Raw genomic sequence first — 26,928 nt, forward strand, 5'->3', positions numbered from 1 at the left:
GTAGGAATACCAAAGAGCTTGTAGCATAAAACATTAGGTATTTATATATGGGGGACAGATGGCTCAGCAGTTAAAGTTGCTGAGCTTGTCAGCTGACAGCCAGGATTCAAGACCTGAGTGCCGCGTGATGGGATGAGTTCCTGTTACTTGCCCCAGCTCCTGCCCATCTACCAGTTCAAAAGCATGCAAATGCAAGTAGATAAAGAGGTACCACTGGTGAGAAAGTAACAGTATTCCATGTACTTTGTATAGTCATGCTGGCCACATGATCAGGGAACTAACCTTGGACAGTCCTGGTTCCCTCCACTAAGAAATGGAAATGAGCACTGCCCCCTAGCACCAGACACAACTGGACAGGGGAAAACTTTACTTTTACCTTTATATACATATTACATGGTCCAAACTCTAAATTATTTCAGTTTTATAAAAATAATACAGTAGTCCAAAGTTAGCGAGACCAGAGAATTTTATAATTAATTTTGCATAGTTGAGATGCGGATTAGACTATTTGTTTAAATATCAGAAGCTCCCTATTCAGGCTCGTAACTGCTTTTAAACTTCTGAATTTCAGAAATAGCTGTACTATGATGAGCATGGAGTTTCTGGACAATAATCTGGACCTCTATGTTCTTTTGAAGTATCCTGTAAATTTCTGGCTAATGGTTTTAGTATTAACTTGGATAATACTAAGTTCCAAAAGGGATAGATTGCTGGAACAGATAACATTTATGCATTCAAAGACTTTCTTCTTTTTTGTTTAGTTAGGCCAGCTTTTGGCTGCCACAAGTCAAGCTCTTCCTGGACCAAAAGAGGGCAGATGGGCAGCTACAGACCTTTGGGAGATTGTTGTACAAATCTGCAGTGTATCCCATCAACACAAACGAGGAAATGATGGCAGAGTGAGTTTAATAAAGCAGAGAGAATCAACATTAGGCATTATGTACAGGTAAACTGCTGTAATTTTCTTATATCCTTAGATGTTATAGTCCTGATATTATTCTATATCTAATAGCAATAGCAGACTTATATACCACTTTACGGCCCCTCTAAGTGGTTTACAGAGTCAGCATATTGCCCCCAACAACAGTCTGGATCCTCATAGAACGATCTTGCTTGTAATTAAATTTCCTAAGAATATCTCACTTACTTCTTATTATGCTTCCTTAGAATAAAATAAAAGTAGCCTCCGCAGTAGAGAAATTGTTGTGGATAAGTTCTATGCAATATACAAAAATAAATACACAGCTTGTACCATATTTACATAATATTTAATGATCTTGTTTGTACATTGTAAACAGAATAATTCCAGTAACAGTGGAATTTTTCCACAAATACAAAACTCAGGCGATGAGCATTAAAAATATTGGACCCAAAACAAGGCAGCTGATAAGAGAGGTAGTAAATAGGAGTGCTCTAGATAATTTTTCTGAAGTACAAACAAAAATAAAAACGATAAAGGCATGGTGAAATAAGCACTCTGCAAAATGGTGGTTGCTTTTGGAATAGAAGAGCAAATTTGAAATCAAGGTTGAGGATGGGACATGAATTATCATTAACTAATATTCTCATTAGAAACCAAGAAGATACTTCAATATTTTTGGTATGTTTTATGCATATTGTCTGATCTTGCCATTTCCCCTTACTATCTGGGAATGCTTTGTTTTTGCTGCTCTTTTTGAAGTTCCAAATATCGATCAGATCTGTATTAAAATCTTTTATATTGCCGCACTCTTCTAGAAAAAAAAAGTTGCAAAACTAATCTAAATAATACTAAGTCAGTACGTTAAACAAACATTTTCTCTTTAGGAATGAATTATTATCGTTCATCAAAAAGTTGCGGGTGAGTTTGGAGTTAAAGATTGTGAATGTGTTAAAGCATAAAAGCCTGTTTGTGCTGAACAGCGATGCCTGCTGCGTATGGTCAGAAAAATTAGTTTGCGACTACCCTGATATGAGCAAAGTTTTGCCTTTTTCCTATGCGCTTCATCATAACATCATCTGTATTTTTCTGGTTACATCCTATTAACACCCCATTGCTAATAAGGACGCTAAACAAAAAAATATTCTAGTTAAGAAAGTGATTTTGATACTACACTTGTCAGAACAATTTTTGACATATTAATAAAAGGAATAAGCTGTCCTGTTGCTGAGTGGCAGGACTGGGATAGAAGTCTGATTTCATCCATTATACAGCCTTCTAAAGGACATCATTTGCAGTGTTAAATGAGTCAGTACAAAATATTTTAAAATACAGTTACTGTAACTTGTCTGCAGATTTGAGAAATGTGAAAATGGATTTAAAACAGTTTCTATAAAAAGGATCCCATCAAATTGTACATGGTATTGTATCTAAGATCACTTTTGGGAGCAAATTAAGGTACTTATACTAGACCGGTAGTCTAGTATTAATAAAACCATTGTAAATTTAAGTAAATATAGGTAGTCCTCACTTAAAAACAGTAATTGGGACTGGCAAGTGACATCCAAAATGCAACATCATGTGACTTACGGTGCAGTTTGGGTTACTGTTACTAAGTGCATCTCGCACTATTGTTAGGCACATCGTGATCACCATTTGCAACCCCCTATTTGCTTCCCCACTGACTTTGTTAGAAGCTGGCAATGAAGGTCCAAATGGTAATCACAGGGACCAATTGTCTTACTCAGCACTGTCATAACTTCAAATGGTCATTGAAAAGTTCAGGACTACGTGCATGGCAAACGTTTGCCTCGAAAAATTGAATTTCACGGGAAAAGGCTGTGATTTTTATATCAGCTCATGTTTTCTCATTGTTCTCATAGGAACCTCTGGTTTTGACAACAATATTATCCTTATTTGTCAAGCTTCATAACAATCATGTAAGTAGCGTTTCTCTTTTATCATAAATCATCCGCTTTGCTCTCTGAATTCTCTTACTTATTTTATCCTGACTGTATGTATGTCTATATAATATATTTTCTTTTTTTAGGAATTAATTGTAAATAATGTCACAGCAGAGTATATTTCCATTTGGCCATCATCTTTTCCTAAGTAAGGAATTTTATTTATCCAACTCGATTTATAAATACAATGAAATGTATTTTTGTTTCTTCGGATCTGTACGGGTTATTTCTTAGCTCGGAGCCCCACATAAAGCTCCATTGGTCACCTTCCATCCAGTACTAGGTCTGATTCTGAAAATGTGATTAAGCAGAATTTCAGGTTCAAAACAGCCTTTTTTGAGTGCTCCAAGCTCAAAACAAAGTACCTGGATTCCAAGAACTTTGTTTTGAAGTTAGACTAAACCTACTCTTTCGATTACACTTTGGAACAAAACTCACCTGCAAGTTCAAGGTTGTTCCTCTCTTGAGAAAAAACTTGATACAGGCTGGAAAATTTGGAATATTGCATACTGTTTTAAGATCAAGATAAACTACATGATTGTCTTAACATGTAAACTTCAAGCTGAGAATAGGGAAAGTATCCAGAGCTCTGCAGGCTCTTCAATGAAAGCCCTATGAAGCGGTATATAAGTCTAATAAATAAATAAATAAATAAATTGTTCCCACAAAATGAAATTTGGGAGCTGGTGAGATTATAATGGGGTATACTTCAGCATGTAGATGTATGAGAGGATGGAAGGAAGTGAAAAGAAAACTTCAGCCCAATTTCTGTCTCAACATGCAGCCTTTGGGACAACATGTCCTCATCTTTAGCAGAGGATCAAAAGGGAAATTATGTTATATTACATTTTTTATGAATATAAGATACATATAAGTAGTAAAACAAAGTTTGAATCTTAGAGATTAAGGGTGTTTGGAATTAAATACTTAGCAGTGACCGGCAAAGAAATTAAAAAGCATGAACAATAGCAAATATCTTCTCCTGGACTGATTTAAACCATAATGTATAGGAGATGACCAGGCTGAGCCCGAGGGAGGGGCCAAATGTGTCGTAAATCTTGAGTCCCTGCGTTCCAGCAAAAGATCTAAGTCCAACCCACTTTGAATGCCCTCTTATTCCTACTCATTTCCCTTGACTGTTAGTAGGTCAGATTTTTGTAGAGAACTTGCAATCTTTATACTCATTTGAATTGCTTGAATCTCCTGATTTCCACGGTGCTTCATATGATACAGAAGACTGGAACATAAGTGAAAATCAAGGACTTCATAGAGAAGCTGTCTTAAATTTGGAATCCATGTAATAGCAAAACGGCATTCTGCTGATGTGTATACTCCCAATGAGAGAGAGAGCATGAAAAGTTTGCAATGTGTGTACAGCCGAATCTGAACAGGGAGAAGAAAAGAGTTGGTTGGTGATTTCTATAAGGAGAATAAGCAATTTATTTGATGAAAGAGATCATTTCAGATTAACGGAGAAACTTTTTTTGTCTTGGTGGGGCTGTCATAAAGAGATACATTTAGATTGCAATCAAAGTTATTCCTATAACCAATAGAAAACAGAAAAGGAAGTTTGTGTATGTAGTAATGGAGGGACAACTTTTCGCCTAGAACTCTGTCCTTTATGTGTCACTAAACAGGGCGTGGAGAAGTACGTAGAATTACTTAAAAACTTTCATTGAAGCAGATTTTAACTGCATCATAGTTTTAAATACAACAGATAATAAAAATGTCTTTTCATTTCAGTCTTCAGTCAGTAGATTTTGAAGCAGTGGCTGTCACCGTCAAAGAACTAGTCAACTATGCACTCACTATAAATTCAAACAATCATTTCTGGTTAATCACTCAGGCAGATATTTATTTTGGTACGTAAAATTAAACCTTTCTGTCCATTTTATACATACGTTTGGGTGTGTGTGTGTGTGTGTGTGTGCACATCTGGCCATCTGACTGTTGTGACTCTGGTAGGCTAACAATAGCTAAAAACAAAAGCAACCACAAAATAAAATATATAATCAGCAGCCAAGGTAAAAAAAAAACTCCTCAGGTAGGAGTTAAAACAAGGATTTCACAGACTCTAACTGGCAACCCAACTCCCATGTCTGGGAAACCAGCCACATTTTCAGCCCCTTCTGAAAGGCTGTCAGAATTGGCCCAGTCTCTGAGGTGGGGTGTGAGAGGCGTCACTGAATGGGTATTGTTACGGCCCAATTGCCTGGACACTGAGATAAATCTGAGGACACTCCCTCTGTGCGTCCTGGTGACTCCCCAGATTAACCTCAGTCTTCGGCCTCACAGGAGCTATTCAGTAATTCTCCAGGAATTTTATTTTATTTTTTAGTCCTTTTGAATTTTCAGATTTTTGATTAGGTTTTTAGCTGCTTTTTCCTCTTGGCTCCCCTATCTCGGTATTTCGTGCCCTTTTTTGCCTGCCCACGCACGAGCTGCGCTCGTCGGCCAATCTAATCTCTGGGAGAGAGGATGTTCCAAAGGCCAGGTGCCACAATATTTTGGTGCAAGGACGGTGTCACTTTGAGGCCAGGACTGAAAACTTTATTTCTTTTTCTCTTTTGTCAGGATATTTTGTCTTAATTTGTCCATCCTATTCAAACATTATTGGTAGCGAGGACTGCGTACGATTCGAACTAACTTTGAAAAACACCAGCCTAATTCACCACAAATGTTAAGCTGTTATGTGATGCATCTTGGAGTTAGCATGATGAGCCATATCATTATGCATGAATCGGGTCGTTGTGGATTGTTTAACGAATCTCGATGTTAAAAGTCTTTAACTTCGTGTTACATGTGAATATGGCCACTAGATTAACTGATTAATTTTGTTTCCTTCTCCATCTCCAATGTAGCAACCAATCAATATTCTGCTGCACTTCACTACTATCTTCAGGCGGGAGCAGTGTGCTCAGATTTCTTCACTAAGATGGTGCCCCCTGATGTATACACTGATCAGGTGAGTGATGAGGTTATGTAGTGGTATACACACACAGGTCTCTGATGATCCGGGCTGCTCTATAATACAAGCTTAGTATTAAAGTGGACCCATTGATTAAAGTTCAGCATTCTAAACATGGGCAGTTTGAACTCATTTTATCGGACATTTTTACCATCTGTTGGAGAGGTGTTAAACTTAAGGCCTGTGGGCTGGCCTGCAGGGCTGCCCTGGAAATAGTGAAGGACCGGCCCGCGGTGCCTCTGCCAGTGAAAATGGAGCTCACACGCAGAGCACCCTGACATGAGTGATGTCGAGCTAGTCATGCTGTTTCCCCCCCCCCTCCCGAGATCAAACAAAACTCTGATGCGGCCCTCAATGAAATCGAGATCGACACCCCTACTGATCTCCTGCAATGAACTTAGAATAAAGTGCATTATTTGAAATTGCTCATTGAATGGCCTTTCCCCATATACCATATGTACAGTACCAAAATATTCCCCTCCTTCCATCAGAGTTTTTCCTATCTTTATTTCACTTCCAGCCCATCCTTAAACCACCTTAGTTGTATTGGTGCTATAATAGTAGTCTTACCTTGCTTGAGTAACTGGCCAGGTTCAGGATGCATCAGATCTGATCTGCTTTGGTGCCTGTTGGCAGCACAATCAGGTAATTGATGGGAGAACAAGATCCATTGGCTACTTCATGCTGGGGCAGATAGGTCCTTTTCCCTCTAGGGTTAAATTGACTTGCAGAGAAGGTGGTGTTCTAGGAATGTTGTACAGGACAGGCATTTCTCTTTCAACACACACTTGAAGGTATTCCAGGCTTTGATTTCTGATATTCCATAATAAACTCCGCAAGTATTGGAAATTAACTAGAAGGCTTCATACTTAGCAACCTGGCACTGTATCTTTCTGTCAGTTTGAGCCTTTTATGCCCAGCAATATATTAAGCTGTCATTTCAGCTGTGATGCAGAAGATTCTTCAAGACTTTGGGCAGTTCCAAAAGCCGCCTATCTAATTCTAACCAGAGTAGAAACCAAGATCATAAAAGTAAATGGAACATTGGTAGATGTATTTGGTCTCTAAGAGTTTGCTTTTGCTTACGCTATTAGTAGTGAAGCAGAAAATAATTGTTAAGCGATATGACTTGTATTCATTGTTTTCCATTTAGGTAGCTATACCAGGTAAATAGATAAATCGTAGATTTTATTTCATTTGCATATTTCTCTGTAGGTGATTAAACGAATGATAAAATGCTGTTCTCTCCTCAATTGCCATACACAGGTAAGAATATGTATCCATCTCTTAACTGGGAAAATTGTGAAGAGGGAAATATTACCACCACCACCACCCCAAAAAAAGCCTGTATTGCATTCATCTGGAATGCAGTGTTAAGTTTATTGTATAATCATGACATAATAACCTCATGACAAGTTATATATTAGCAAATCATTATTTTTCCAGGTGGCAATTTTGTGCCAGTTCCTTCGAGAGGTAGATTATAAAACTGCTTTTAAAGCACTTCAGGAGCAAAACAGGTAAACAAGATTTTTACAGTTTCATTTGCTATATTAAATATACATTAATGGCATAAAAATAACTGAAACCCTGTTTTTCAGCCATGATGCTATGGATTCTTATTATGACTATATATGGGATATTACTATCTTGGAATACTTGACATGTATCCTTTTGTTTTAAAAAGCTACATGGGATTGATTTGCAACCAGAATGGCTTTAGTAATTGCATTTATGAGAAGTGTAGCAGGGAGATAGCACAAAACAAGGAAATCCTTTCTCTATTTAAAAATAGCTACATTTTAAAAGATTAGGACCTTGACGCTCATTTTGCCAGCCAGAGGAAGAATTAGGCTCACAGAAAATACAAGGAAACTGTTTCTAATAACAAATTGAGGGGGAAGTTTAGAATTTTAAACTGCTATACAAACAGTTAAGAATTTAGATGACTCTTTGCTGGAGTTTCCTAAACGGTGTTTCAGATCTTCATCACAAGCGAGGCGAAACAGACAAGAAGCAGATAGCAGTAAGTTCTTGCAGTTTCATATATTGAAACTAATTTCTAAGAAGATATCGCAGTGGTCTGCGTGGGAAACCATTACATTTAAAAAATAACCCCACCCCACCCCGCCATTGACAAAATTACTTACTAACCTGAGTTTTTTGTTGATGTTTGGATACATAGATTAAAGCTATTGGGCAGACGGAACTGAATTCTAGCAACCCAGAAGAAGTACTACAGCTTGCTGCTCAAAGACGAAAGAAGAAGTTTCTTCAAGCAATGGCAAAGCTTTACTTTTAGAAACTTATTTTCCTTTGCAATATAAGAAGAAAAGTGTCCATTGCAAGATATTTCAACACTTTATTTAACATGAAATTTTTTTATAATACATATTTATAAACATACTGTGTGGTATTGTCCTATTTATAAAACATAAAATCCCTCATTTTTGCACCTATACAGAATTAGATTAGCTGTGTATTGCATGTGAAAAAATAGATGTAAGTTGTAACGAAAAATGGCCTACTATTCAGAGTGTAGCTCTCCTTTGCATCCAAGCTGTCCTTTCTGCAATCCAGTCTTTGTTTCTCTTGCATTGTAGACAGCTGGTTTATAGAATATATAGTAGCACTTCATGAGAAAAGAGGTAGGATACGACAGCTGTTCACTGAAGATGTTCCAGTTTAAGTGGAAAATTCTTAAACTGCTTCTTTACCTCTAAAAGTAAAGTTTTTCAGTCTTTGCATTCCCTACTTACATTAAGGCAATTTGTTATCATTCCTTAGTTACACTAATAAGTGTTTGGCAGTAGGAACATTGCTTAGTAACCTTAGGTTAAAAATGTTAATATAAAGGCTTTTACTTTGTGGCTGCACTGATGTGCAAGCTGAAAAGTGACTCACTTTGTAGTCCTTTCATTCAGACTGCCTCACTCAATGTTTTATCACCACAGGTCAGAATAATATTTTATCCTATGCAAAACCAGCATACACCAATAAACAATTGGCAAAAAAGGACTATTAAATTCACAAATAACTAAATTTGACAAATTCATTTGCATCTGTTAAAAAAATTAAAAGTTGCTTAAGAAAAGTTTTTAAGTTAAAAATCCATAGTTAATTATGAATTTTGTTAATCAGAAGAAATCCATTTCTCTAGGCCTCATTGGGCTTCAAATGTAAAAGATCCAGGCCAGCTGCATGAGAAACGTCCTTCAGTTGCATCTTGATAGTCTTGTCAGCCACATCAAGTGTAACAACTGTGTGTATATTCAGTCTTAACAAAGATCCCAGTCTTCACACATACAGCATTTTCACTTTTCAGAGCTCTTTGGAGGAGTTATTATTCCTCCCGTAGATATCGGTGATAGCTGATTGGGTACTGCTACTTCATAGTTAATTTCATCCTATCCAATAAAAAGAACAAATTGTTGTGATGAAAAAGAAACTACTTTATTGTTAATTTCATTCTGTCCAGTAAAAATAACAAAATTATTATTGTGATGAAAGGAGGACCAAATCTTCCTAGCCACAATGTGTCATCCCTTTGGAAAGGTGAAATAATCACTCTGCAAGGTATGTTGGGCCAAAAGGGAGTGGATGGTCCAAAGTCACTGAGAGCTCCTGGGGTTGAGCATGGACTTTAATCTGAGTCTCATTGGATTTTGACCAACACTTTCACCACACCACACTGGCTTTCACATATCTCAAAGAGTTATTATAAGCTTCCTATTTATAATTCCTTGCAAGAACAATTTCAGATCATGGTAGTCAAATTTACTAAGTCATCATTTAGGTATTAATCAGATAGTTTAGAATCCATAATGCTATCCAAATTGTTGCATGCTTTGTCAGCAGCTGGAAGTCTCTACAGATGATAGTGTAGTCTTAACTTTTCTTTCTGACAACCCTTTTGTTCATGACTAGTTCAACTACTGTTCTTTAGATTCCAGGTACTCCTCACCCAAATGTTCTAGGCCTTGTCCAGACCATGGTAGATGGAACTATGATTTTTGTCATCTTTGAACCATTGGAAAATGCATACTACTACAAATAATTATAGTAGGCAGGAAAGATATAAAGAAGCATTCTTCTAATTCCAAGAAAGTATAATCACATTGGAAGGCCAAACACATTTAAAGAGGGAAAATTCATTCATACCAACATATCCAAATAGTTTGTATGGGTTTGTATGTTATGTCTATCTTCCACCGCAATCTTCTTGAAATTTTTCAATTTCACTGGTATTTTTTTTGCTACTTTGAAAAATGGCTCCATCCACTCTACACATACTGCAATATTAGCCCAATCCAATCCTAAAAACAAAAAGTGAAACAATTTACTGTAGCTACCTGAAATATTGACATCAGTGATAAACTAATGTCTCAAAGCCTCCTGCATATTTTTTACTTCTGTTAACTTGAAAGGCTGGAAGAAGCTTTTGCATTGCTCTTACACAGAGGCCTCTTACAGTCACTATAAGTGCAGGACAATGTTGCCTCAGAGTCTTCTTTTAGCAATCTCTAACACCCACCAATATCTGGCCTTTTAACACACTGAAACATCACTTCACTATTGCAAGCAAAGTGGGGGGAGCAGCATGGAGCGCTCAGCTATCATTGAAATGAAGTGCCCTTTGAAGAGCTGAATAATTATTTTACATACACTGTATTTGTGGGTATATATTATAACAGGAAGTAAGTCATTGGAATGGAAATAAGATTGGAAATTAACATTTATATAGTCTTGACAACTTAAGACAATAGAATAAAACACTTCTTATTCCATGGCAGTCATGTTTACTTGGGACTAATCACTGTTGGATTTTAACGTGAATCATATTATTCATAGGAACAGTCTCATCTAATGAATAGTAAAAAGATTTCCACCAAAATGGCACAACTGAGAAAAGCACTACACAAGAGAACTATTTGCAAAGGTCTTAAAAAGTCCAAATAAAAGGGCAAAAATTTTCTCATGAGAACTGAATATAACTGCAAACATTGTGAATCAAACTTAAAAAAAATGAAGGGGAAGGAGGAGAATGCAGAAAGAAATATGGCTATTTTCTCTTAACACTCTAAATTATTGCATATCGATGGGGAGAGCAAGTAGACTATCCAAGAGCATAACGGAAAAACAGTGGAAAATAGCTATACAGCCATATTTTCCCTCATTCTTTACATTGTTTTCTCCATTAAGTGTTCAAGACAAAAAAGGAAAAAAACAAAGCAACGGAAGAACATATTTTTTTAAAAAAGAGAATCTCATTGGATGAAATTTCCCAATTCATACTGAGACAATATTTTTTAATCATGCCTAAGACAGAAATGAAAATTGGCCATGGAAATTATAGAAGAAATCTATTACTTTACTGTGTGGCTGAAAAAGAAGGAAATTAAGGGGAAAAAGGATGGATGAGGCACGGCCCAGGAAGCAGGAAGTCTCAGGATGAACATTTAGATGCCATTTCTCTAGAACAGTGGTTCCCAAACTTGGCAACTTTAAGACTTGTGGACTTCAACTCCCAGAATTCTTCAGAATCTTCAGAGTTGAAGTCCACAAGTCTTAAAGTTGCCAAGTTTGGGAACCACTGCTCTAGAAGATCTACCTGCTCACTCGTCAATTAACTGAGAAAACACACAGAGAGAGATAGGGTGGGGAGATACTATAATTCATCACTTTTATGATCATGCCATGAATATGCCAAATTCATTAAAAATTGTGTCCTTCAATGTCTTATGACACTTGCAGACTCACATTAATTTCCTAAAACAAAAATAAAAATACACAATTATTCATAGTTTACCATACCTGAAGCCTTCTTTACTACTAGTTCTGAGGTATGATAGCAGAGGGCAGCAGCTGCTAATATCCTATACTGGAAATCCAGAGAATTGACATCTAGAATACAGAGATCTAAAAGCTGTGGAATGACATAGATACCATTAGAAAGAACTTTTACATCAATTGGTGCTCAATATAAACTCAGTATAAAAAACTATAAAATCTTTCCCACAATTTTTGTATTAGAAAAACTCTGATTTACTGGCTCATTAAATCTGCATCTGACTCACATCTATATTTGTGCTGTGGGTTTGCCTCCCAATCAGTGCTAATTTCTCATGCAAAGCTGATGGTAATTGCCTTTTTATACACTGAAGCTGAGCACCAGACAGTAGCTCATTATGGCTCACAACTTTCATACTTCAAAGCCCAGTCAAGTGGCTGTTTTGCTTTCCCGCCTACAGTAGTCTGCAATTTGGTTGGAGGCTTAGATGGATAGGGAATAATTCACTTTTACTACAAAGTCAAGAACATTTATATATCTGAAGCAAATCAAACAAAAATCTACCTGTAAATACTTTATATAATTGTAAATTACAATTATAGCTAGTTTAATACATGGAGGTTAACAGGTAATGCTATCTTCCTTTGTCCCATTCCAAAGAAAGCTAAAAGTGGATTTTTTTTTTTGCATCTGCACAATAATTCAATAAGCTATGCATTTTTTTAAAAAAATCTTTTTTTACAACTGCTGGCTGCTGTAAAGTCTTTTTAGAATATAGTTTTAAGAAAAATTAGGCCTCTAAAATAATCCCAAAGTACGGAACATTTCTTATCTCCAGAGAACAATGCATCAGAGATCATACAATGAAGGAGACATGAAATTTAGAAAAGAAGCGTGGATAGAGCATAAAGCAGATTAAGCAGATTATGGCTTCCTGTCCTATATTCCTAATGCTATCTAGTATGACAAGTTTTATTGTCAGCAATATCAGTTGTTCTCCCAGCTTTACATGCCACGCATGCTGAAACAGAAACCTACCTGTGCTATTTCAATAAATTTGTCCTGAGAATATTGAGGTAGCAGCACTTTGGGAGCATCCTTCACTGCATCCACTTGAAGATAAAGGTTCAGCCAGGAGATTATCGTCACTGGGCACAACTCCCACTTAAGAGCCTACAAATATTAAAACGTAATGTTTATAGGGCTGTCTATTGCAGTGGTTTAGCTTTCAAATTGTGTGATATCCACAACAGATATTGTCTAAGTAAATAAGCTTTCATTATTTTAGTCTCACAAACAGCAAAAGAGGTAGCATTCTTTACTATGTCATTGATAAATAAGTTCTTATTTTCATATTTGACAGCATACTAATTTTTCAATGTGTTATGTTAGTGGAAGGGATGACCTTTCAAATCAAAGCATTTTGCATAGGCCAATTGTACAATCTGGAATTCTAGATCTACACGAGACCTCCGAAGTCTCTAGATTCCACCTGAAATTTACCAGATTTGTAATTGAATATGACACCATGGGAAAATTATTAAATATATGAGGATTTAACTATGTTAATTGCTGTAAATGTATATTCAGTTAAAGAACACAATCAAGTTTGGCTCATTGATTTGTTTGTCCTAACCTCAGCTACACTTAGAACCATGACAATTTGAGTAGAATTCTATCAAAAGCTAAGGACATCTTTACTTTTAAAAAAAGTAATTTCTGTCAAGTCCTACAGCATTCTGGAAATAATCCACTGAAGATATCCCATTCTGAACAAGCCAAACAAAATGTTCTGTGATAAGGCTAATGTGAATAACCTCAAAAGCAAAAGTTCCAGCTTCATATACTCACTATAATATAGCTATGTCTAGAATCAGACCACTAGCATGAGCAATCCCTAACCCTAATTCTTCTTTATCTCAATAAGACAGTTAAATGTTCTTTCATTAACTATTACGCTGGAAAAAATAACTGTGCTTAAAATAACTCACTTTTCCTTTAAAGAGGATGTTTCCCAGCTGATTAGTAATATACAACTTTAAGGCAAGAATTAAGACATAGTGTTTATAAAGCAGTCTTTAGAAGCAGTTTAGATAAGAGATTGGTAAATTAATTCCTAGTATATCAGTTCCAGAAAGAAGAGCTCAATTTATTAGCATCCCAGTTTTGTTACCTTTAGTATAATTAGTTCCATCCTTATAATGTCATCTTCACTGCAAGCACCATCAGTAACATAGGCAAACTCCTGCAGTTTAGGAGCATATATCTCCTTTGAAAAAGAAGAAACTGTGTTAAAACAGACTTTGCAGAACTGATGATCACCGTTTTCTATATCCCTATGCAATATAAATACATATTTTAGGTTAAAGCTTGGAAGGTCAATTACTGTTTTTTTTTAAATTTCCCATAGGAAACATAATTGGCTACATGGATACAATCTATTGCATAAAATAGCATTGCTCCTATGCAATCCCAGCTATATCAAGAATCCACTGGTAATTCTCCTGTCTCTTGTTCAAAACTGCTCTAACTTTGCAAAATAAAACTCAATCTACAACAATTGGCTATGCTAGGATTTCTATTCCTAAACTGCATCAGCTTTCCAAATCTCTAGAAAATCTGAGTTGTTTAACCTAAATGAGTTTCCATATACTAAGTAAAATGAGATGGCAATGCTTCACAAGCATTATCTTCCCAAATATTTTTTTAAAAAAAAGGAATTAACAGGACATCTTAAAAGGCAATTTAAATTGGGATTTCTTCTCATTTTCATCTCCATAACAATGACTTAGTGAAGAAGACTGCCAAAGAGAGGAAGGCGGACCCAAAATTATTTTTTGAGTTTTCATGGGTGAAAGTAGATGGGAAAGAGAATCTCCTCAATTCTGCTCCAATACTCTAGTATAATCAAGTAGCTGTAGAAATGTATTGCATGTCTCTACTTACCTCAAGCTTGGAAGCAATGAACAGGGTTGTAATTCCTATAAGTTGAAGCATGGTTTTATTTATGTCCTTCTGAGTCAACATGAATCTATCAAAAAAGTCTTGGGCCAAATAGAATGTTTCCCTATGAAGTGTGTATACTTCACAAACCTGTAATGAAATGCATAGCAAACAATAATTTGAATAGTTGGTGAAAAATTCATTTTAATATTACATGCCCTTAATTTTAAATAAAAATTAATAAGGTGGAAAAATATTTTTGCTTGATTTTGTTCTAATAATTATTCACTTGCAAAGTAAGCATACCTGGGGTTGGAAACATACTATAAGTGTTCCATGTTGTCATTACAGTGCCTTTTCTGTTGCCGTGGTGTGGTGTGGTGTGATGTGGTGGTGGTGGTGGTGTGTGTGTGTGTATGTAAGTAAAGCATGAAATCCTATATATGCAGGTTTGATTCCTCAATCACATAATGGCTTCTGTTATATGAAACATTTAAAGTTGCAAGCTTGCATGTATTCCTTTATAGATGACCTGCTGATGCATCTAGTTTAAGGAGACAAGTTAAGCAAACAGGTGGGTGGAGTTCGTAAAACACCTTTTTTTTCCTTGTTACTTCATTGAACAAGGCTAATGTGTTTTAGATTTGATCGTAAAATCCACCTTTCTCTTTTAAAATTATTTACTGAAGTTCTAGAAGTAATGTTAAATCCTTAATTTAAAACTGGTGCTTTAACTTAGCAAGGAAAATATACATTGTTAAAAGTAAACAAATTAAATGCTTAAGATTCTTGGACACTACGCTATTCCCTCAGTGTTGCTTTACAATTTTATTTCAATACTTACCTCTAGAAGCCAATCCAGCAGGACCGATCTCATATGTGGCTGTAGATTTGAGTGTAGCGACGTGAAATGCTTGCAGTGAGAATATTTGTTTTCTTTTTTGAGAATGTTGAACCAAATATCTCTAGAACTTCCCCAACTAAAATCAAGATAAATAATAAAATTTCAGATAAAAGAAAAAACAAACCTGCAAATTTGCTTTGGCACAAGCATTTGATTCTGAAACTAAATGCTTCTGTTTGGTGAACCCAATTTATTATTCTTAATTTCTAAAACAAAACATTTTAACAGTGATTCTGTTAAATGCTGTGAAATTAAGTGCCATTTTATTTATTGCATTTCCTAGTTGTTTTTCAGTACTGTTTCATAAATACAAAAAAACTCAGTAGAAAAATAAACAAACATTTTGCTTGAGACAAAACTGTAACACAGAAAATTGTTATGTGCAAAAGCAAAAAACGAAAAATAGTAAGATCAAAACACATATTCTATGCAAAGCTATAGTTTAGCTTAGACGTTTGAGAATTTATGTTCCTAGATTCTACTGTCTGCTTAAAAATAGGATGTTTATTACACAGCAACTATACCGAAGTGAGTTCCACATTTTAAAAACCAGTTAGCTGTTTTATTTACACCTGAAGCCTCAGCACAAAAAAATTCTCATGTTGGTCAGTTTTAACAACAAAACAGATTACTTTATGACAATTTCATACTTTAGAAGAGGTCACAAGAAGAGACGTTTTATTTGTTATATACGAGCTCAGAGCTCCCATTTTCCCTCTCAAAATGGGGATGGGGGAAATGGTACAACAACCATATTAAGAAAATGCAGCTGTTATTTTCAAGTGTTGTTCCTGGAATGAAAGATCTTCAAGTGACTACAATCAGGTAATTTTCTCCTGGCAAATAGTCAATTGCATTCCAAGGTGCATTTGTCCATCAAGATTTGAGATTTTAGCATTACCTCTGAAAACACGTAGAAGGCTTAGACTAACACCAAAACATTTGAAACAGTTGCACTGGTGAATTCTTTCTTATGTTCCATATATCACTGGAACGAAGTTAAGTGTGACTCTTTTGTATACCCTCCTTAACAATAGTTAGGTATGGAACATGTTCTGTCTCCCCAACTCTGCATAGAACTATGGGTGCTAGGCAAAGCACTGCTGCTTCTAAGCATGATTTATCAATCTCTTGAAATTGTTAGGCACATTATCCAAATGGAGGATGACATTACTTCAAGCCTATTTAAGGAAACTACTGTATCTAAGTAACGTATATTATATGTCTTTCTTTTAGACAGCACAATTAATGCTTAGGTACAGTTCAGTGACGTATGGTGAAGCTTATGGCTGGTGAGGCAAAAAGAAAGCGGCTTCCCCCACCCCCCGCAGCAGCTATGTCCGAAATAGAGGCGTCCTGCGCCCCGCAGCTATGTCCGACCCAGCTGCGGGGCACCTCTGTGTCAGACAGAAGCGGTGGGGCGCTTTCTTTCGGCTTTTGCCTGCCCCGCAGGGCAAACACTTCCACCTTGCAGGTGCTGGAGCCGCAGGCCACCAGGAGTACGTCCCTCTTGCAGCAGAAGAGCGCCAGTTCCTGCCCAGGCTGGAGCGGGAGTCGCGGAGGCAAAAGGCGAAGAGGGGTGGGATGTTCCCAAGAGGCCCCCTCCCCTTTTGGCACTCCCCAAGCCAGGCCCGCAGCGGCAAGAGGCTCAGCCCCAAGTGGCCAGCCTTTCGCCTCCGCGGCTCTCGCTCCAGCCTTGTCCGGGCTCCTCCTCAGCAGGCCTGCCAGAGCTCTGGAAGAAAGTGGCAGGAGCCGAGGCGGGCCACTCGGGGCTTGGAAGGGGGAGCAGAATGCGGGTCCTTGGGGCTTGGAAGGGGGAGCAGAATGCGGGCCGGAAAGTCCGGGGAGGGAAGCGGGGCTGGCCCATTTCCTCATGGGGCTGCTTGGAGAGGGAACCGGGGCTGCAGAGACTCGCCCACGGGTGGCTTCTCTGGAGCGGAGGGGGGGATAGAAGCGGAGCTGAGCCTCTTGCCGCTGCGGGCCTGGCTTGCGGAGTGCCAAAAGGGGAGGGGGTCTCTTGGAACACCCCATCCCTCTTTGCCTTTCGCCTCCGCGGCTCTCGCTCCACCCTCGTCTGGGCTGCGGGCTCCTCATTTGAAGAAGTCAGCTTCTTTTTCCACTTTAAATATTCTTCAGGGATTCAGGGAACTATTTCTGTTTCAACTAGTGAACCAACCAAATAATACATGCATGTTGCAGTGAAGAGTGAGCCTCCTCCTTCTCCCCCACTCCTCTCTCCTCTGAAGCGCGCCCTCCGCAATAACCCGCCCAATGTAAGCGTGTTCAACTGCCAACAAGGCATGATTCGCTGCTCCCAGATCAGGAGGCGGGAAAATCAGTGCCTCCTATGCATACAAAATTTTTTGCTTTTTAACCCTTTCTTAACTTTTAAAAGGCAAAAAATTCCTTATGCAAAAGAGGCCCCGAGTTCTCTTGCCTCCTCCTATAGTTAACACTAAGCACAGACCCCAAGTCACTGTGACTTGGAATCTGGTAGCAACTACCTTGGCTTTAATTATTTAAAAAAAAATCTTTAAAATTCTTTCCTTTTCCTGAGGAGACTGGTGAGGCCCCGCCTCCCCTGCCTTTAGTGACTGCACGTCCCTGGTACAGTTTAACCATAGCTATGCATGAGGCTATCCTATTTTCACCATTGATATATTAATACATAGCAATATTTTTAATACATTTTCAGCACATCTAGCTTACCTAAGATCTGGTAAAGGTGATGGATTTATGAAGAGATTTCTAAATCTGTATTTTTTGAATCTGGAAAAGTCTGTGGTTGTACTTTCTTTGTGTGGAGTTTCTATTATTATGCAAGGAGATACACCGCCTGATATTGTGGATGGCCAACAGCTCTAAAAATAAGATAATAATACAGTTCTGAGATACTTTTTTTTGCAAACAGTGATGTCTTCATCCCACACATTTTTAGTAGGGATTTATGTCATTCATATTATGTTATCAGCCCATTCTCATTTTAACTGTAATTATATACTGGAAACTAAAATACAATGTTTCCTTACTGAAAAATGGTCATAAACAAATTATAACATTAAAAGCATGCCATTCATTTCCTTCTTACGTGTTTATTAAAACTAGATTCTGTCAATACAGGAGTGAATAAAATCTTCCCTTATATTGAATCCACATATATTTTCTAAATTCTGAAGAACAGAATCCCATTATATTTCAAAGCAATATTATACAGATCAACCATACCTTAATTTCATATTGATATCCCACATTTTCTTCATCTATCTTGGAATCCTTTAGAAAACAAGCAAAAAGCATTAATACCTAAGCAGCAATGAACTAATATCTAGTTCCTCAGATTCATTAAGAGCTTCTCAAACAGTTGGGACCCAGGGACAAAAACAATGAGACTTTAAATGCATGGCTTGTTATTCAAAATATTTATCAGATCCTGATATTCATCCAACTTCATTTCATGATTATGAAACAGCTGTACATACACTTTCCTTAATAACGTAAAGTACGTTTTATGTTATTAAATAACATAAAATAACATAACGTAAGTTTTTTACAATCAAGCAAGTTCAATCTCATATGGTTAACAAATAAAGGGATCCTGTTGTATGTTGTCAAATAGTTTCACCGGATGTACGAATACGGCTACTGCCGTATACTTGAGGTTTTCCTGACAAGTGTTACCCTAAAGTAAAATTGGGTCAGTGGAAAAGGCAGATTCAGGCCATAGTTAAGGTGTCAGAAGACATGCACTCAATCCCACTCAATCAGATTTCATGTGTGTTTGGAATAATCAATCTTCTCAAACTACCCTGAAGGATTTTTGTGGTGAAGCTGAGAACAGGTCTCCATCTAAGCCAACATGATTTCTCAGGGGGAAAAATAGGTATAAATGCATTAATGAATTGGACCCTTAGTATTTGTAGATCTACGACAGGTGTTGGTAACCTGTGGTTCCAGAGCAGCATGCGGCTTTCATCCCCCTGTTGTGGCTCCCTGTCAGCTGAACCCACCACTGGCTAGACCTGCCCCTCGTCCTCCCCTCCCAGTCACTCTTCGCCTGAGAAGGTAAGGGTGACGGCAGTGGATGGAGACTCACTCCATATTCCAGAATAGGAGAGAAGCAGCCCCTGTACTTGCCTCTTCTTCCGGCCCTTCTTGGTGCTGCGCACACCTCAGTCTCTCGGGGAGATGCCTGACTTTCTCTCTGCCCCAAGACACTGGATCAGCCCAGCTGCAGCCAATGCTCCCACTGTAATGGGCTCCTCCAGGAGGAGGAGAGGACATTGTCTCCCCCATTGTGAAGCACACTAAATCTAAGTCTGCTGTGTAAGGTGCTGTGAGAGCAACGAACAGGCCAGAGGTGGCGAGAGCAGTATGGCAGCAGCAGCCAGGCCAGGGTCTCAGGGTGGAGAGAAAGTTTCAAATCGAGAGAAAGTCGAGCATCTCCCCAAATGACTGAAGTGTGCGCAGCACCAAGAAGAGCTGGAAGAAGAGGCAAGTACAGGAGTGACTAGGAGGGGAGGGGCCAGCCAGTGGTGGGTTCCGCTGAAAGGGAGCCACAGCAGGGAGATGAAAGAGCTTCATTTAACTGGGAGCCTGAAATGACTCTTGATTTAAATCATATGGTAAAAAGCAACCAAAGAAGAAAGAACATCAACAACAAAAATCCCAACACTCGCCTGTTTTTGGAAATGGTTCAAGTGGGAACACACATACACACACACAAGAGAGAAAGAGAGATGAGAGGGAGAGAAATGAGAGAGAAAGAGAGATGAGAGGGGAAAGAGACAGATGAAAAGGAGAAAGAGAGAGAGACAGAAAGAGAGAGATACCTATTCCTCAGAGAAAACACTGGGAGTCACAAAACCTGGGTAGGCATGACTGGGGGCGGGTGTGTGTGTGTCATGTGACTGGGTGGGTAATGTCAGGTTGGCCACTCCCAACCAGGTTTTGAGGCTCCTGGTGTTTTCTTTTCTGTGGGAAACGAGTACAAATGGCTCTTTGAGTTTTTAAGGTTGCAGACCCCTGATCTATGGCATATGCTTGAGAAGCTAATACCATATACATACAAACACACAGACACACATTCACAAATATGCATATACATACACACACATGGACACATGGATTTAAATCAGTTGCATCCAAAGGAGCTTGATTCTTTTGTCAGAAGGATGAAAGCAGTACTGCAACAATGTGCTGCACATCATCACAATGTGCTTACAAAAGCGGCAACACTCTTTTTGGCATTCTTTCCCTACCCTTGGTTTGCCCTGCAGATTCCACTGTACTGAATTATTCACTAGGTTAGGTTAGGTTAGGCTTATTGGATTTATATGCCGCCCTTCTCCCAAGGACTCAGGGCAGCGTACAACATAAAAGAAAACACATATTACAAAAATTAAACGGGACATTAAATAAAGTATCAAAAAAAAAACCAATTGATATTTACAATAAAAATTTTAAAAAAATTAACAACCAAATTAATCCTATATTTTATTCTATTCAGGTCAGGGCGGCTTGCTGGAAAAGCCAACTTTTTAGGGTGCGTATGAAGGACCGGAGGTCGGGGATTATGAGAAGCTCCGGAGGCAGCTCATTGCAGAGGGAAGCACTCCCACAGAGAAGGCTCTACCCCTGGGGGTCACTAGCCGACACTGTCTGGCCGACGGCACCCTGAGGAGGCCAACTCTGTGGGATCGCACTGGACGGTGGGAGGCTACTGGTGGCAGTAGGTGGTCTCGCAGGTATCCTGGGCCTAATCCATGGAGCACTTTAAAGGTTATAATTAGTACCTTGAATCGCACTTGGAAGACAATCGGCAACCAGTGCAGGCCGCCCAGGTACTCCCATGATAACCCGCGCAGCCGCATTCTGGACCAGTTGAAGCCTCCGGGTGCTCTTCAAGGGCAGCCCCATGTAGAGAGCGTTACAGTAGTCCGGGCGAGAAAGGACGGGGGCATGAGTGACTGTGCACAGAGCATCCCGGTCCAGAAACGGGCGCAACAGATGTATCATGGCTGATGGTATCGAAAGCCATCAAGAGATCTAATAGGACCAGGAGAGAGGAGCAGCCACTGTCCCGGGCCCACCAGAGATCATCAACCAACGTGACCAATGCCTTTTCCGTGCTGCACCTAGGCCTGAAACCCGACTGAAATGGATGCAGATAGGCAGCTTCATCCAGGTACTGGGGAAGCTGACGTGCTACCACGCTACAGGACGAAGGTTGGAGACCGGACGATAGTTGGCCAAAGAGGCTGGGTCCAGGGAAGGCTTCTTAAGGAGGGGCCTCACCCCTGCCTCCTTCAAGGCAGTGGGAAAGAACCCCTCTCTCAATGAAGCGTTGGTAATCGCTTGGAGCCAGCCTCGTGTCACCTCCTGAGAAGCCAAAACTAGCCAAGAGGGACACGGGTCCAGCACACAAGTGGCAGCACTGAGTCTCCCCATAATCCTGTCCATGCCTTTGGGGGTCACAGGGTCAAACTCATCCCAGATAGTCTCCACAAGATTCATCCCCGTCGACTCGCCTAAATCTACCCAGCCAGAGTCCAAGCCTGTCCGAATCTGAACGATTTTATCCTGCAGATACTGAACAAATTCTTCAGCCCTACCCTGCAAGGGGTCTTCCCCAGTTCCTTGGTTAAGAAGCGGGTCACCCTAAACACGGCGGCTGGGCAGTTATCTGCGGACATGATAAGAGCAGAAAAATGTTGCCATTTTGCCGCTTTTATCACCACTAAGTAGGATTTAATATGAATTCTTACTAGTGTTCAATCAGAATCGGACCGGCTGGCCCTCCAACCACTCTCTAGGTGCCGTTTCCGGTGTTTCATTTCCTGGAGCTCCTTGGTAAACGAGGGAGCTACCCAGGATCGACACTGGGTCAGAGGCCGCAAAGGCACAATGCGGTCCAAGGCACCAGTGGCTGCCCTATCCCAGGCTTCCACTAGGCTTTGGTCGAGCTGTGAGCAAGCGATTCAGGAAAAGTCCCAGGCTCCATCAGGAACCTTTCAGGGTCCATCAGGCGCCTGGGGCGGAACCATCTAGTCGGTTCCGCCTCTCTGCGGCAAAGGGTAGCAGTATGGAAGTCAAGCCTGATGAAGACCATGACAAGGCTTGGATAGAAATATCCCCTAAATCTAGATCATTCATCCACTGCCCAGAGATGAAAATCAGATCGAGCGTGTGTCCCCTGTTATGGGTGGGGTCTTGAATTAACTGAATTAGGTCCATAGCCGTCATGGAAGCCATGAACTCCCAAGCTGACTCGGATGTCTCGCCAATGGAAGGCAGATTGAAATCCCCCAGGATCATAAGCCTGGGGAAATCAACCGCCAATTCGGCTAACACATTCAGCAGCTCCAGCAGGGCTGATGAAACATAGCAGGGAGACAGGTACGTAACAAAAAGGCCCACCTGAACTCCTAGGCCCCATTTCACAAAAAGGGACTCACACCTGCCTATCTGAGGCACAGTGACTTCCTCCGAGACTTTCCCTAATAATCCCCCCCCCCCCCGCCCCTGCCCTGGGCTCTCGGCTGGTGAAACGCCCAGAAGCCTGTGGGCATAATTCACTAAGGGGAACACCCCCCTCATGGCCCAACCAGGTCTCGGTAATGCACGCCAGATCTGCTCTACCCTCTTGTATGAGGTCGTAAATGAGGGGAGCCTTATGTACCACGGACCTGGCATTAAGCGACACCAGGGTCCTGTAATCGCGAGCACCCGGGGGTGCGAGAAGGGCGATGAGGGTAGGAACATGTGATCACTCTTAAACAGCGAACCTACGTCCCCCGAACATAATTTGGCCCTTGGCCACCACAATATCTGCCTCTCCCACAAACAGTAGAGATGGTAACCCCCCCCCCCAATGGAGTGGCTTAATGTCTCCCCCACAATCCCAACCCTTCCCAGCACTCCCAACCCACGCCCATTAGTTAGCTCTGGCCTGTGCCCTGACAGACTCCCCCCCAAGACTGTATGAGACATCCAGATCAACGCCCCCCCTAAAATTTTATTTAAAAACCCCTGTAAGAAACCCCTAAGAAGTCTCTTCTTCGCATACCACTAGTCATTCCATAAGGCCACCCCAGTTGCTACACAATCTTTTTTCTATATGTGACTCTTAAAATTCCAACCCACCTGCATTGATTTCCTTTTTCTGTTCTGAAGTGACAATGGGACTTGCAGCTCTTCTGGAGATGTGTCCTGGCATGGCTGATGCAGTTTAGCTTGCAAACGGCTACTGCAGAAAGGAAAGATATTTTATTCCATCAGATATATAGAAGAGTGCACTGTTTTACTTGCACTGTAGAATTATAAAAGTGATCATTACCTTCGTCTGGACATCTTATTGGAAATTCCAGATTATTTCCTGCAAATAACAGAAGATCAGATGTTAATTCAAAGCCACAGTTTCTCCATTAAACACTAGCTTGTGAAAATTCTGAGCTTCAATTACTTATTCTGAAAAAGTGCTTCATTTGTTGCACCCCAAAAATTGGGGAACTTGTCTCTATGTATGCATGCAAGTTGCATACTGCACCAAGACTTGCTACAGCAACATGAAGAACAAAGGACCAATGCACAAATTTATGGCACATCAGATTAACAGAGCTGGAAGGGACCTTGTAGGTCATCTAGTCCTCACACCCCCTCCGTCTAAGCAGGAATAGATCCAAATACATGTTTCTGGAATTCAGGTTCTGAAATGTACAAGAAGAAGAAACTAGTGCTCCACAGAAAGGCAGGCTCCCGTTTCTGGGCTTGGAAAATTCATTGGGCAAACTGCCCACACCAGTCATGTTTCATCCTGGGAAAATTCTGCATGCCTGAATCAGGTGACTTGAATTGGGAGACTGGCACACCCTCTCAACCTAAGATAACAGATTTCTCTAAACCAGTATTTCTCAACCATAGCATCTTGAAGAAGTGTAGATTTCAGCTCTCAGAATTATTGGCTGAGGAATTCTGGGAGTTTAATTCCACATATTTTTGAAGCTGCCAAAGTTGAGAATCACTAGTGTAACCCCTTAGAAGTAAAGGTTACCTTTCCATTCTTTCAAAGAATCTAGTAAGTTTCAGGTTCGCCTATTTCCATTTATTGCCTCACAGTAGCCATTTTGTACTATATTTAAAGATCCTGCTTGAGGCACCTCCTATTTCTTTTCTCGAAAGCAACTAACCCTATACAGTATTTTAGCCCTGCACAGTATTAGTTACAATGAAGTGAGAATTGTATAATCCAATATTAAGCGATACAGATACATAGGAGATACTGAAAATCTGAGAAGTTTAAGAACTAGCCCAACTTCAGTAGGAGCCGGTTTTATACCTGAAACTTTTCTAGGCACAGATATACATACTGACTACTGTACAACTCCCAGCCTTTATTTGATCCATTATTATGGTATCTCATTATGACTACAAACAGATACATTGTGGTTTCTCTTGGTTCGGGAAACCAAAAATAAAACAAAACTTCATGATCCCCCTCCCCTCCCTTTCTTTCTGCTGGTGGGGAAGGGGCCTGAACCTGTTCTATAACCTTTGCTCGTCAAGAGGAGGCAGGAGCTCTTCAAATGCCCCCGGTTCTCCGCTCTTAACAACCCCGCGCAAATTTTCAGAGAGCGGGTAAAGTGAAGAAGGCGGCAACAGCAGCAATTCGTCCTCCCAATGTCCACCCAAGTCCCGATTGTCGCCACTCTTAAACCTGCTGGCGTGCAGTTGCTGGGTCCGGGGGGGGATGCAAGTAAAGGGGAGGGGGAAAATGGGGTGCAATAACGACTTGCTAAATTTGGAAGGGTGAGGGGGGGGGAGGTCGCAAGCGGGAACCGGAGGGTGGGGTGGAAACACCCCTTTAAACAGAGTCACACAAGGGAACAGGAAACCTTTCCCGCCTTCAGTTACTTATTTGGGGGTGGAGAGAAAGTGCTTTATTTCTCGCACCCCGAGAGTCGAAGGGAGACCTTTGACAGAAGTGCTCCAAGGGGGAACCCTAGGAACCCCGATTGCTCCCCACTCTTTGCATTAAGGTTTCCCTCCAAATGGAGCAAGTCCGGACACCCCCACCCCAGGACAGCACCGATCAAGAACCGGTCTTTTGACATCCCCCCCAAGGCAAATACTTGGGGGGTGGGAGGGAATTTGGGGGGGACCAACGAGCCCCCCCTCCCCAAACTGGCTCTCTCCCGCCTTCTGGTGAGAAAGCGCCTTCCACCTCCGCGCATGCCCGGCACCCCATCTGGATTGGAGGTGGAGGGGGGTGAAAGAAGGGTAAGTGGTGGGGCAGCCCGGGAAATGAACAGGCGGGCTTCCCCCCCCCCCCCCGCTATTGCAACGCGGGAGGGGAGTCCGGCTCTCTCCCTCCAAAAATATCTGGCACTCCCAGCAAAGACAGGCCGATCGAGCCAGGTCTTACCTTAGCATATATATATCCCCTTCGCTGAAGGCACATAGCCCCCCACTTCGGTTAAGTCTAGATCACCCCCCACTCCAGCCAAAGTCGTCCCCCCCCAAACCTCATCTTCTTATGCCCGGGATTCCCTCTGGGCGGGAGGGGGGAAAGGGATATGAAACCACCCAGAAGCCGCCCTTTTCCACCCGAAGGGCAGACACCCCTCTCTCCCGCCACGACACCCTCCGAGCTGACCTCCCCGAGGTCGGATGGGCTGGGGACCCCCGTTATTTCCCCTTCCCCGCCTCATTCTCCCTCCAAAACTGCAAGCCGGAGAGCTGGCGGGCGTGCATCCCGCCTTCTGGCTTCCTTCCCCCTGGCGAGGAGCCTGGCGCCTCTGCCCCGCTGCCAATCGCTATGGGGTGCCCGCATCCGTCTACCCCCCAAGCCCCCCCTCAGAATCTTGGGGCGCAGTGCCCCCCCCCCCCGAAAGCATCTCCACAGCCGCTCCCCCATCCAGCGCTCCCTCGCGTGGCAGAGGAAAAAGGGATGGGGGTGAAGTCCGGGCAGGGCAAACACCCCCCACGCCGCCCCCTGGGGCATCCTCGCCCGCCTCCCCGCCGGAGCCCCCACGCACCGCACCTCAGTTGCTTCAGCCGCGCAGAAACTGAACTGTTCTCAGCTGGCGCCGGCGCCAAGGCTCTATATGGGGCAGGCCTGCGCATGCGCCAGCGCGGCTCCCGGCTCGTCCCTCCAGTCCGCGCCTGCGGTTCCCGGGCTGCGGATTCTCCCGCCCGCCTTGCTTGCTCCTCCGGGCGCTTCAACCCGCATCCAGGGCCCCGGGGTTTTGTTTCGTTTTTCCTCCATGAGAGAAGGCCCCTTCCTTTCACCCCGGCTTAGTCTGGTGAGGCTGCTGTTTCCCCCTTTGCAAGTGGAGGGAAGGGAGAGTTTCAAAGCCGCTGCTCAAAACCGGGCCAGGGTGGCGGTGCTGGGGGGGTGTCTCTTTCCTGCACCCGCTCGGCGCGCTTCGCAGAAAGAAGCTC

At 41.2% G+C, this 26,928-nt stretch overlaps 2 protein-coding genes across 2 annotated transcripts in view; one reads left to right on the forward strand and one right to left on the reverse strand.

The window, feature by feature from the left end:
• INTS8 (integrator complex subunit 8) overlaps positions 1 to 8,238 on the forward strand; it is a 28,274-nt gene extending 20,036 nt beyond the window's left edge. Inside the window, exons 18-28 of the mRNA XM_032222717.1 lie at positions 762 to 946; positions 1,807 to 1,840; positions 2,803 to 2,859; positions 2,970 to 3,031; positions 4,627 to 4,745; positions 5,745 to 5,848; positions 7,067 to 7,117; positions 7,298 to 7,371; positions 7,453 to 7,517; positions 7,834 to 7,877; positions 8,037 to 8,238. Coding sequence (XP_032078608.1) covers positions 762 to 946; positions 1,807 to 1,840; positions 2,803 to 2,859; positions 2,970 to 3,031; positions 4,627 to 4,745; positions 5,745 to 5,848; positions 7,067 to 7,117; positions 7,298 to 7,371; positions 7,453 to 7,517; positions 7,834 to 7,877; positions 8,037 to 8,153 — 912 coding nt within the window. The 3' untranslated portion in view covers positions 8,154 to 8,238. The remainder of the gene's footprint in view (positions 1 to 761; positions 947 to 1,806; positions 1,841 to 2,802; positions 2,860 to 2,969; positions 3,032 to 4,626; positions 4,746 to 5,744; positions 5,849 to 7,066; positions 7,118 to 7,297; positions 7,372 to 7,452; positions 7,518 to 7,833; positions 7,878 to 8,036) is intronic.
• Positions 8,234 to 26,577, reverse strand: CCNE2 (cyclin E2). The gene is made up of 12 exons (XM_032222718.1): positions 26,528 to 26,577; positions 23,825 to 23,863; positions 23,632 to 23,734; positions 18,715 to 18,762; positions 18,199 to 18,350; positions 15,430 to 15,565; positions 14,589 to 14,735; positions 13,816 to 13,911; positions 12,681 to 12,815; positions 11,666 to 11,777; positions 10,013 to 10,167; positions 8,234 to 9,258 (listed from the first exon to the last, which is right to left on the reverse strand). The coding sequence occupies exons 2-12, from the start codon at positions 23,836 to 23,838 to the stop codon at positions 9,166 to 9,168; spliced, it is 1,191 nt and encodes a 396-aa protein (XP_032078609.1). The 5' UTR covers positions 23,839 to 23,863; positions 26,528 to 26,577; the 3' UTR covers positions 8,234 to 9,165.
• Positions 26,578 to 26,928: the final 351 nt, after the last annotated feature.

Source organism: Thamnophis elegans, chromosome 8 (genome assembly GCF_009769535.1).
Source record: "Thamnophis elegans isolate rThaEle1 chromosome 8, rThaEle1.pri, whole genome shotgun sequence".
In the NCBI taxonomy this organism is placed as follows: domain Eukaryota; kingdom Metazoa; phylum Chordata; class Lepidosauria; order Squamata; family Colubridae; genus Thamnophis; species Thamnophis elegans.

Coding starts and splice junctions, on each gene's coding strand:
- CCNE2 (XM_032222718.1), bottom strand. Junction 13,912..14,588: donor TCATTGCTTCCAAGCTTGAG/GTAAGTAGAGAC, acceptor TCTTTTTCAAAG/GAGATATATGCTCCTAAACT. Junction 11,778..12,680: donor AATTTATTGAAATAGCACAG/GTAGGTTTCTGT, acceptor GTCATTCCACAG/CTTTTAGATCTCTGTATTCT.